This window comes from Colias croceus, chromosome 17 (assembly GCF_905220415.1).
Source record: "Colias croceus chromosome 17, ilColCroc2.1".
In the NCBI taxonomy this organism is placed as follows: Eukaryota; Metazoa; Arthropoda; class Insecta; order Lepidoptera; family Pieridae; genus Colias; species Colias croceus.
In genome coordinates this window covers 4,447,532-4,461,006 of record NC_059553.1, presented here as the reverse complement: position 1 = coordinate 4,461,006, position 13,475 = coordinate 4,447,532, and the positions used below count along the sequence as shown (strand labels likewise).

Here is a 13,475-nt window from a genome sequence, read left to right as displayed (position 1 = left end):
AGCATCATATTGATCTTATCTGTGCTTATAATTTATAACATCCGCTACCAGGAAAATAAAAATTATATTAAAATTAGTAATTACCTACGCCTTGATTGCTGAATGTAAACAATACTGATAATTTTAATTTGTTTCATTTTATATGAGAGACAATTTTGTATAGGATAATATTTAATGTTTATTTCATAAATTGACCGTTGATTTTCAGAAGAGGGACAAAATTAAAAACATAAATAATATCTTATAGAAATAGTTTATTAGTTCAAATTCCTGTTTTATGTCATTTTCTTAGAAGTCTAGGATAAAAGGGAAAATCATGTACAAATGGAATAACCGTAAACGTGATCCAGCCCTGCGGCTGGTCTTAAGTCCACATTAGTTTCCTCGGCCATTGCCGGAAAAGCAATCGGTCAAGGAAGGATTTCAGTTTCTTTCAGTTTATCTTTTATTTGGATACAGAGAGCTATTTTTGTTTACAACAAAAATTGATGGCCCCAAATTACTTATAGTACCTACTTACATATAGCCAAATAAAATTTATGATTAATTTTGATAAGTCGGGTCTCTTTTAATAAATGTGTTGGTTATACCGATACAAATTCATATAAAAATAGATAGTCCATTTTGAGTTATTTTCAAAATTATAATATACCTATTTCTACGTTTCGAAGAAAACATCATTTAATGTGAATAAATATTGTGAATGAATCCATTAAATTTGCACATGTACAAGTAGGGTACGAAATAAGATTCGTTAATATTATAACATATAGTTTCGGCAAAGCTGTTTGATTTCATATCTATTTGATGAAACCACTCATTTTGTTCATTTGCGGCGGGAGTCAGCTGGTGACAATATTCCATACGATACTGTATTGAACTCGAGAAGTAAATAAAACGAATTGGTTTTTGTGTCACGTATTGGAATGTGATATGAAATTCCATTGTTGCACGGTATACATTGCTGCTTTTAGTGGTGTCAATGTTAGAGCTAAATGAGTATGATACGTCATTGTAAGGTCAATAAACCGGGGAGAGCCTTAAAACGTCTAGGCGTTGCCGTGCCTCATTAACTGCAAACGAAATTATAATATGTATGTATTTTCTTAAGATTAAGACAAAATGTTATAAATGTTAAAATTTTTGGGCTCGTAATTACTAGTATTATAGAGAATTATGAATATTTTAATATTGTAATCTAATTTTTTCAATGAAACAACGTTTTTATTTCAATAGCTTTATTTAATCAACTATTCACATATATAGATAGCTCTGTATAATTGCAACAAAATTAGTATTTACTCGTTTCAAGCAGAGTATTTTTCAACGAAAGCCTTGAAGTCATTTTCATATTTTCCTTCAGAATCGTACTTTTTGCGCAGTTTCTCCCAATCTTCGGGCAGCTTCTCCATCACGGCTTTCATCACTTTAGCGACGAGGACCTTTTGTTGGTCAGTGCATTTAGCACACGACGTTTGCACTGCTTCAGGCGCCAACTCTGTAACATACAAGTTTAACAACCTTTAATTACAATTACAACATAATAATCTTTATTTTAAATTTTCATGAAAGATCATTCAAACTCGTTTGAAGTGGTCGTTTTATAACGATAATAAGGAGCTAGTTATGTGCATACGCTTTCATTATACAAGATTCAATACTTTAAGGAAAAATTTATAAGCCTCTCATGACAGGTTCCAAAACTTCTGGATGTTCTGTTAAGCTTTAACCTTTCAATTGAAATAACAATTGGTAATATGAATATTTACTTCAAAGAGTTAAATTGACTATCAGGAACATTATAAGCAAGAGTTGAAACCACTTTGTCTTACTAATGACACAAAACACACATTTCAATCATTAATTATTCCAATATGACCTACCTTTAATTTCGCTCATTTCAGGAGTGCACTTGCCCTCATCTTCGAAGCATAGAACATTTGACTTCATCAGCCTTTCGTTACCGATGAGCTCATCAATATTGAAGTTATTATATCGGTCACTGTAATGATCGTCAGGCCTTGCAGCCACGAACGCTACCAAGGCACACAGCACTGCTAGGAGTTTCATTTCTGAAAACATTGACATATCCGAATTAATTTTACTTTTTAACGACAAGATGTCTTGGTAATAAGGTGTTCTTAGAGCTAGCGCGCAAGAGCAACTTTTGTATCCGCAACTATTTTGTCTCTCCATACAACTCTATGGGCTAGTAAGAAAGTGCGCGCACATTGCATCGCAACTCCCCATAGAGATGATGGGAGAGAAAAGTAGTTGCGGAGACAAAAGTTGCTCTTGCACGCTATCTCTTAATTTTACTATTTTGTTAAAGATTTTCAAACAGTGCATGTTGAAGTTTTGAACAAAACAATTGTAATTACAATATTATCCTTTTAGCAAGTATCATAACAGAAATCGTATCGTCTTGGGTATTTGAGGTACCTACCTATAAAAACGCATATTTTATTACCATTACTCTGAAAAGGTTATTTCCCGGTTCTACGAGTATAACGTATTGTCACGAACAATTTACTTTATATCTTCACTTGTTTGTTCACAAAACAAAAGACGTAACGGAAAAGTTGTTTAAAATAGAATTAATTAAATCTTATTCCAACAGGCGTTCTAATGCGAAAATTGATTATTGTGAACCGGTCTTGGTGAGAGGTCAAATTTCAATTAAATATTCTGGTTTTGAACAAAATACAAGGATTCTCATTTTTATTTTATTTAGTTGTATAGTACAATCCTTTGACCTTCTCGATATCTCTTATGCTCAACGTCGATTTGAATTTTAATTAAAAAATCTGAATTAAAACCTAAGATTTACTTCCCATATATTGATATTCTGAGTGCATTGCTTATTAAGAAAGGATGTTTGCATCAAAGCCTTCAGGCTAAGCCATTAATATGCAGGTCAGTAACGCGTCTATTCTCAGAAGATAGAGGCAGTAAATACATGGGCTCCTAACATTCTGAACGGCCTCATTGGGACAACAATTGAAGTGGTTTATGGGGCTCTATTTTTGTAATTTCAAGGGATTCTACTGTAATCCGTACAGTGTACTTAAATATTTCAACTACTAATATTTTGAATATGTTGATGAAATCTGGTGTTTTAATTTAATTGTTAAGGTTGTATTAATTCAAATTCAAATAATTGCAATATTATTTACAAATAATAAATAGATATTATATGAAACTGAAATATCGCAATTTGTTACGATTTAAGTAATAAGTAAGTTAATAAGTAAGCTGCAGCAATAATAGAGTCATAGAGTCAATCAATGGCTCCATTTTAATTATTTTATCTGACTTTAAAATGAAAACGCAATGTCAAATATTTAGCTAGGCTAAATGAACATTTTTATGCAGTTAAAATATATAAAATGCAGTTAAAATATATTATGGATAAAAATCATATTATGCATTTAAAATCGTTATTAATTTTTATTTTCAACTCAGAGTATTTGTGATCTGCTTCAATGTGATCAAATATCACGTTTAAGTTAACCACTAAATACAAAAGTATTTCAGCCTCAAATCGCGGTTTTCAGAATTGTTAAACGTATAAACTAAATATTATACTTTAATACCCACTTGGTTAATATTTTATAAACACAATAATCCACAAAGTGAAGTCACAATGTTTATTATCCAACACACACTTAGCTTATGCTACTGCAGATGATTCTACGTCTTTATATATGATTGAAGTATTCCGGTCTCTGACTTTGAACTGAAGTTAATTAACGAAAATACCCAAAAAAACTTGCATTCAATATCATCGTTAGTCATTTAAGAATTTCATTTTTTCTCGGGAATATTAAGGTTTTTATTCAATAATTAATTTGGACTTTACGTTGTTTCTCGAAACATTATATTATTGTGTTTATGCACATGCAAGAATTAATGTGATTATGCAAACATGATTGAAATAAAAAACGAATTATTATTTTTGCAAAATATATAAAAATTTACTCTAACAACATCTAGCAATCCAGCAAAGTGAATGAAAAAAATATAGATCGATTTTACGTTAAGCAAAGTAAAATTTATTTTGATGAGGGTCGGGTTTACTTCTGTTTTCTAACAAAAATATATTACCATTTTCTAAAAATCACTTGACTCACGGGATGGCATTCCTTAATATAGGTATATATTACTCGAAAACATTTCAATAAAATATCTATATTTTCATGATCAAAAGGAACGTTCGTAACTAACAAATTACTTGTATAGTGAACACATATATCAATTGAAGATAAGAGGAAATATTGCCTCTTGCGAATACTGTATCGCACCATTAGAACAAACGTTTTTTGCATGATTGATTACAATTGATGGAAAAGTACAATATACAGACGACAACAGAGTAACGTCTGAGAGTCTTTAGAAGTTCATATCAGTAACAATAGCGTTCTTTGATATTAGTTTTTGATCTTATTCTGACAGTAAGGCCTTTATTTAAATTCATGAATTGTGATATGTAGAGGGTGTCCTACTGTTGGTATACTAAGCTCAAAGGAGGTTATAGTTTTGCATACGCTGAGTTCGTAAAAAATACTTATAAAAATTCCAGACGCATATTTTTTTCAAATAGATGAATTCTTAAAACTCTATGTGTGCACCCATAACAAGCAACCCGCCCACCTTTGCCTCCAGCACGTGAGCCTATAGCGAAGCGGTATATGCCGGTTGCGCGAAGCTAGAGAAGAAAACATGGATTTTCAGGAAAAATTTAGCAATAAATTTTTGACGTAATTTTCTTGTTTAAAAGTATTTTTTACGTGATCAGTGTATGCAAAACTACAAGTCCCTTCGCGCTTAGTATACCAATTGTGGGACACCCTGTATATACTTCCTCTACATACATAGTCTATACATTTAATATTTTCTAACCATACAGATTGATATAAAGGCGCGGGTGAAAAATTTGACTCTAAGGTATACCTACTACTATATAATATTGTACCAATATTTACCTAATAGCAATTTATTTAGATTTGTGAATAATTATTTGTTCACATTACTAACATAAAAAAATCAGTTATCATTAGTAGTTGTTTTTTAAAGGTTTGGTTAATTAGATGATCTCAAGGCCTAAACTGCAGATTTATGCATAAGATAAATGTAATATGTGTTTTTGTTAACAACTTTGCTTTTTATCTTGTGACTTTTGATAAAAAGTTATTTTTAACGCTTTTGCTCTCAATGCTGCAATTATGTTTAATGAGTCATCTAAAGTGAAGTAAAATTTACAAATTCTTTATCTACCTACAATTTGATTTGTATAACAAACTTAGAAATCATATTGTTTAAAAAAATTCAAAATTAACGTCTCAATGTACTTAGGTAATAGTGATCGTTATCGATCCAAGAAAATAAAAAGAAAGAGCTTTTTAATTAATGCTATTATATAAAGTACCTTACTATTAACTTTTTCCAGTTACACAAAGTACTTTTTGTTCTAGAATTTGAATGACACTCCTACACATTAATAATTTCGTTTGTCGCAAAACATATTTCTTGGGCTGACCCTTATGATGAAATCTAAATTGGACTTTGGCCACTTTTATATGGAGATGTGCGTAAAATATTCAAATGTGAGTGGCTCGCAAAGAAGAAAAAGCACTTTCACGCGGCCAAAGGACTACAATAATTATTTAATACATTACTATGTTCAAATGTGAACTCGGACAAAAGCGTTGGAAACATTTGCAATTCTTCTGTTCATTTCACGCCTCAATTCGTTTAAGTGTGAGATATATTACCTTGTATATAACAATAATTATGTTGACGTGCTTTATATACACATCTTCAGCGAAGCGGAGTAAAATTGGTTTGCAAGATTTCATGTATTTGCAATTATAGGTATGACGCTTTTAGAAAAAATAATCAATACACTTCAAGATATTGCCTAAAAAGTGTGCTAATTTGTTAAGCAACCACGTGCATTTTGCTCATATTGCATCATATAAAATCATAAAAATAGGCTAAAATAAAAATCGAAAACGAATTATTTAATAATGAAATTTCTGATTTTCCAAATAAAAAAATTTTGCTAAATTTTGGTTTTCAAACTAAAGCCCTGTAATTATTAAATACATATTTTAACTCAGAACTTAACGTTGCCACGCGTTTTCTTGACAAGCCGACGCTAGGAGCGACTCGCGCAAACGGGAACGGGATGACAGCAAAAGGGTCTCAGCACACATATGGGATCGGAAAGGGATCGTAACCGTATCGCCTCGAGCCGTTCAGAATGGTTTGTATTAAACTCCCTACTGCAACGCACACTAATCGGAATAGTAACGTAATCGCCTCCCCTCGGAACAGGCTCCGAACTTGCAATTCCAGCGCTAACGGCTCATCGTCCCCGCGCTTACGTCTCTCCGTCCCCGCGCTTACGTCTCTGCCTGCTACGACTTGCCGTACTTACCGTTTTTAGGCGTAACGCCGGTGTCGCCTAGCCGTAGCCGAGTTGACGTACAGGCGCTGCTGATACGCTTTCGTCACGTGCATACGGTAGGTTGACGCCTGGTTGACAGCGAGGCGAAAGGCGTTACGGTTACGATCCCTTTCCGATCCCATATGTGTGCTGAGACCTAAACAATGACAATGCAAGCAATGACTTGGGGCAAGATCGACCCTTTCTGACGCGAATTTTATCTGAAATCGTACACTTTTGTACACAGATAAGTGGAATTTAATTACTTTTGAAAGCAGTATTTAGAGATTATATTCAATAATTACTATGTAGAGTGATGAAAAAGTGATGAAAAGTGGAAATTTGTGTAGCATGCTTTATATTGCATTGAATCTATTTATATTATCATATTTCAATTTTAATTCTTTACTTTTTATTGTACTGTACTTCTATGTTGGAATGATTACTGCAGTTCACATCTAACCTCGAATTTACTAATTAAAAAACTACGAGTGACTGAATTCAGAAAAATATTAATGTCAAGTAATTCATTTACCTATGGTTCGCTTCCAACTTTGTTTTAATTTATTTTTTTATGTTCTACAAATTTGATATCAATCAGGTAAATTTGAAGTAAATCCATGTACTTAGTTCTTTTTGAGATTAGCCCGGACATACATACAGACAAACAAACAAAAATTCTAAAAAACAATATTTTGGGTATGGTATCTATCATATATTCATGGTATGTATCATGCCACAACTCACAAGTACTCTTTCAGATATTCAATGTACAGTTTTGACTTTCCTACAATTTTATTATATGCATAGATGTTTCTCAGACTACTTGAAACAATATAATACAACAAACTATATACATAGACTATATAAATATAATAAAAAAAAATTATATTGCATTTCCACGGTACTGTTTATAGTAGATACCTAGGTAAAAATAACGGAGTTTTTTTTATTAATACCAATTTTCGAAATTACTAGGTACATTATAATATTAAAAAGAATATATTAAAAAGATATATTATATTCACAAAACAAATTGTAACTCATAAAATATCTTCCTTGATTTATATGTAACGTGCAGTACGTACGTTGTACGTTGTAGAAAAACTACTAGTAGTGGAATTCTAGTGGAAAATATCAAGTGTTTGAATGTGAATGTCTAGCCTAAGCCGAGTTCAAGCGATAAAATATATTTTTTATTTATTTAACTACTAGCTTTCCACCCGCGGCATCGCCCGCGCAGTCAAAGAAAAACCCGCATAATTCCCGTTCCCGTGGGATTTCCGGAATAAAACCTATCCTATGTCCTTTCTCGGGTATCAAAATATCTTTATACCAAATTTCATGCAAATCGGTTCAGTAGTTAAGGCGTGATTGAGTAACAGACAGACAGACATACAGAGTTACTTTCGCATTTATAATATTAGTATAGATTTTATGTACCATTACATTACATAATATGTATTAAAATAAATAGAAAACATGCATAGCACATAAGGCAACCTTATCGCTTATCAGCGATCTCTTCCAGGCTGCCCAAGGTAAAGTATAATGAATTAATGATTTATAGGTACACGGGCGGCAATGAAAGTAAAGATAATAGAGAATGAACTAAATACATATTTGAAAAAGAAGAATACTCAAATAACTCGAATACTCAAATACTCGAATACTCAAATACTCGAATACTCAAATACCTAACTCGAAAATAACAATGGTTTTAATTATTTTCATAAAATATATTTATTTTTATTGTAAATTATAATATAACTGTGCTGCTTTTTGTACATAAGATGGCATGATTTGTTTAAAATTATTCAAATATTCTATTAATTGGATTTTATAACATTTAATGTTAGTTTTTTCATTTGTTTATTACAATAATTTATTAAGAGTGTATTTATTTTTCATCGTACGTGTTTTTTAATTGAATTACTTCATTAATTGTATATTTTAGTAGTTTTACATTTTAAAATTTGTATTATTTAGGTAATTATCTGGTTTTATGATAACAGCACATAATATTAGAACATTGTTTTAGGATATTCATTATTGACATAATTATAACCATCATATGTGCACAAATTTTGGTGTTTGCATAGAGATTTAAATCCAATGCATTCTTAAAAAAGGATAACTTTCCACTATAAATGTAAATAATGTTCATTCAGAGAAATCAATTCGTTTTCCTCTTTTGATATTCATGACAAGAAATAAATATACAATCTTTCCGAAGGGTCAGAATTTATTGTAACATCGTTTGCTTTTGACATAATGTGATAACTTGATGCAATATGATTGGAACTTGATGATGATTATATAAATCCAGCAGCAGTTTCCAGTATTCTAGATAAGATTTATCCGATAAACAGCACTCTTTATACTATAATATATGTAAACAGTTAAGTAGTTAAGGCAGTTAGTTCAATTCGTTTTTCAGAATATTCTTGATGTTGTCGACATTTTAAGGACGTGGTATGGAAGTTATTATTTTCTATCTGTCGTATATTAAAATATCGCTTAGTCAATTTCTGTAGATATCAGATATTATTGTGTACTTGAATAACTCGTAAATTTCATTCGTTTTTTTTTATAGTGGGGAAATCTTCCAAAGATACCCACGGCCCCCGGGGAAGGAGCCGTGGGTTATATCGGATTCTTACCCACTAAAACCCCACTGTGTTCCGTCGAGCCGCTTTAATGATGGGGCCGCGGGTATTGATTAGAATTCTTCCGTACCTACCAATGTTATTAAATCAACACTATCAAATGAATGAATAAGATACTTATAATAGAAAGTTTAATTCAGGACACAAAAATAACACACATATTTCAATTTATAAAACTGATAAGTTGTGATTATTTTCTTGGTTGATTAACATTTAGCCTACAACCTTCATAAGTCCGCAAAATTTTCCAAAGTTCATACAGTTCGTTTATGAATCAAGCTCATAATATTTTTTCTAAGGATTGAAACAAAACAATGTATTTTAAGATATTAGAACAATTGATATTGAGAAAAAATAAAAAGATATTTCCAAGGTCTCAACTAATTGAACAGAATATGAAAAATCTTTTTTTCAGTAGCCTTGTTTTGTTCACTAATAATAATTAATATTGTCTTATGATTAATTGTTTATTTTATACTACAAAAACTGGGTAAATTAATTTTTCTCTAAATGTGTTCTTCTATCTATTTTAACGCGTTAACTTTTTGTCCTTTCTTAAATTGTTGTCATTACGAATAATCATGATCACCTTTTAAGCTACGGATGTAAACAAATGATTCAGCAAAACTAAACGATTACAATTGCGTGGATTATGTGATTTTACGATAGTGCAATCTCAGTAGAGTTGTAAGCCAATTGTGAAAACGTTGTCGATAATTCAATAGCCTCTTGAGGCCGTTTAAACTAGATAGGAAGGTGACAATTTTCTCCGCTATCATTATTGTCATATCCAAGGTATCGCAAGACGATTAGGTAATTTTACAACAAAATACTGACATATTACATGTGTAGTGCAATCTTTTAATTATTATTAATTTATTTATCAACTGTCAATAAATATCCATGTCTATATAAAAAAAAAAAACAGAATTAAGTTGCTATGTCGATAGTTGGATCATCGATTAGTTTACAGCACTAAATCTCAGCCTAATGCTATTCGTGAGTTGTGCTGTTAGACAAGGCTAATTACTGACACTAAGACGGGCTCGTGGGGTCGCTTAATTAAGGTCGTCACGATAAGGGTTGCGTTGACTCAACGAAAAAGTTACACCCTACTCTCTTTTGTTAAATCCGCACTGTATGCTTTGAAGTTTTGGCACAGGATTGAGGTTCAAGGTCGATGTTATGACGGAAATGCCTCGTTTGGCGTCATACTACTGAATTTATCTTTGGTTTAACATTAATTGCGACGAATAACTTCGTGGGTATTTGTATTCTTTATCTTTAGTATGTTTTGTTATGTCTTAAAGTTACTTGAAGGTCGAACTCAGTACTTGTTTTGCTTCGTTGCTTTATTGCTAAACGACTCGTTTTGCTTGCTTCAATTATGATAGAGTTAACCAAAAGGCGAATAACTCTTATATGTTTGACATATGTATCAGCTTTCCTGTATATGTGTTTCTGTATTGGTCTAAATATTTATATCTAATTATTTGATAATTAATTAGAAGTTGTTTTTTGGGTTACATTAGGCTTGGGTTATATTGATAACTTATTGTCTAATGCTTAAAAGCATTCATTTGACAAAGGTATTTAAAATGATTTCTATTTCCACTTAGATACATTTTCACGGTAGGTATTTTTAATTTGTATCGACTTTAATCTGGTTATCCATTAATGCTCAATGAATATTGTTTGTTTGAAGTACTTATTAACGAGTTTTAGGTATAAAAGGTCGTTTTAATTTTTTGACAAAAAATATAGCTAACTCATTAAAAGTTTATAAATATCTGGTTGAATTAAGTTCATTTTATTTTACACTTGATCAAAAATTTTATCGTTTATTTATATTACTAAACGATTATTTATTTTTTTCATTTTCCATTTTTAAATATGATTTTGAGATACCTAATAATATTTATTGCTCATTAATATCTATGAAATCTTACAAATCAACATACTATTGTTGCACAATCTATGAATTCAATAAACGATGTTATCAAGATACAATGGTAAAAAATATACGAAAAGCGCATATTGAAACGCATTATTCCTCAAGGTAAAGGTAATTAGTGCAACAGAGAATTAATTATAAGTTGTTATCTATTCATAATAATTTTGGGTATCTCTCAATGTTAAATTAATTGCGATTTATTAATATACTAGCTCCACCCTAAGTTACTTTCCTGCAGAAAAAATTACGCTTATTACAAAAAAATGTGTGCGTGTACTAATGTACACACGTAAGAAGTGAAACTTCTTTATGACGTTATTTTTCAAAAAATAATTTAATATATGAAACTTTACAGAAATGCGTCATCGAATCACGCGTGGTAAGGATAAGAAAAAGATGGCGCGTAACGGAAAAATGTCACGCATAACGAAAAAATGTTACACTAAATTTATTTCCAGCCCCGATAAAAAAGTTTCACTTCAAAAAGTAAATAGTAGATTTTTTATTTTCACAACTTCAAGGGACAATAAACTTGAATATTCGATGTAAATTTCAGCTCGATACCTCCACGCGTTTCTGAGATAAAGGGATTTAACAGACAGACAGACGGACCTTTCGCTTAGTATCCATCCATCATATTCATTTTATTACACTTTTATAACGCCCTTTACAAGCATGTAATACATCAGAAAAAACATAACGACGAATCTTGTAGTTTTGAATGAATGAATGAATGAATGAATGAATACTTTATTTGCACCAGTAACAAAATAATAACAAAAAACCCAGACAATAGAAAAAAGTAGTAAAGTAGAATCTTGTAGTTAGTCTATCTATCTCCTAGTTTTCAGAAATGTTTAAAAATTGATGATTATATATCGGATATTGAGCTTTGATATCCTTTTCGAATTTCTACTTTTCTATTATATTTAAATTTCTTGTATAAAGTATATTTTCCGCTCGCGCTGCCATATTGGGAAAATGACATTGTAAAGCTGTTCTTGCCTTCTGACAAAATAAACTAAGTAAAGAAAATTTACAAACAATTCACGTCACAATATTTTTCGCAAAATCTATAGTTTCGATGTTCGAGCGCTTCGTGGGATATCTTTTTTTCACACGTACGCGTTCGTCGTAGGCATGTATTTTTTGATGATATTTCCGAGTCATTTTACAAGAATTTTCCTTGTAAAACGTAATGTAATGTAACTGTGAATGTAACCTACGCTGGGCGAACGAGCGAAGTGTAGTGAAGTATTCATTTTTAGCAAAGCATATGTGCGTTACCTATGTATTTATTTACGCAACGTAATATTTATATAATACGCATAATACGTACGTATAATATATATTTACGTTTACGAGTAAGTTAATCTTAATAATACAAAATAATAAATTTTTGTTGTGAACGTACCATAATTCATGCGAATGCTTTTTAGCCTTGTAACATGTACTTGTGTTTTTTTGTTCAGTTCTCAAAAATAACAATTTGCAAGAAACAATAGAGTTGTTTTATTACAAAATTCGAGCTTAATTGTTTTAAAATCCGATAATAGTGGAAAATAACTTAAACTTGGACAATAGTTTTTTTCCTTTAATATTCTAAAAGAGACCACAATTATGTTTATTTTTTATATTATTAACATCATTGAATTCACACACCTTGGAGAGTTCCATAAATCAATAATATTTTTTACCAAATTATTTTTCTAAAAGGTCCTTTCATAATTTTTCGTGTCTCTCGAATATTCACGATTCATTCGTTTATGAATACAGGAATAATTTTATAAAGTATTAAGTGCTAGGTAATGACCGACCCTTATAATTTAATTACGTCACGCTTAAACATCAACAACATTCGAGTCCTTCGATGTTCTTTCATAGGAAATTGATTGAAAAGGGAGAAGTTAATAAATAAATTAACGAATGCTCGTGACGCGTTCCTTATTTGTTTGTTATTGTATTTAAGACTAATTTTTAACATGCGTATTTTAATACCACCATACAAATATCATATTTATTAATAGTTAGTGTAATTTAATTTTTTTATTTAAAACATAACATTTCCATCATAAAGATTTTCCTATATAAAAAATCTAAAAGAATGATTTGTGCATAAAATGATTGAAATGTAGGAAGGTAATGAACCAAGAATAAAACAGCAAAATAAAAAGAAAAATATTAGATATAAAAATAAATATTGTATTTGATGAACACCTTGAATTTTCCACAGGAGTTTGTTTAAATCCTTAATAATTTTACACTCGTTATAATGTTTATTTTTAGGAGCGTGACTAGAGCCCTCTTAATTATGTCAGCTTCAGAGTTGAGAGAAATCTGTGTGGTAAAATAAAATTACATTAAAAATTATATTCCACTAGATCCTATGAAAAACGTATAT

The 13,475-nt window shown here is 30.7% G+C and overlaps 1 protein-coding gene across 1 annotated transcript; it reads right to left on the bottom strand.

The window, feature by feature from the left end:
* Nucleotides 1–1,227: 1,227 nt before the first annotated feature.
* Nucleotides 1,228–3,687, bottom strand: LOC123699007 (allergen Tha p 1-like). Its single transcript, XM_045645866.1, has 3 exons — nt 3,601–3,687; nt 1,884–2,072; nt 1,228–1,498 (listed from the first exon to the last, which is right to left on the bottom strand). Exons 2-3 carry the CDS (start codon nt 2,068–2,070, stop codon nt 1,308–1,310), a joined length of 378 nt encoding a protein of 125 aa, XP_045501822.1. The 5' UTR covers nt 2,071–2,072; nt 3,601–3,687; the 3' UTR covers nt 1,228–1,307.
* Between the last annotated feature and the right edge of the window lie 9,788 nt (nt 3,688–13,475).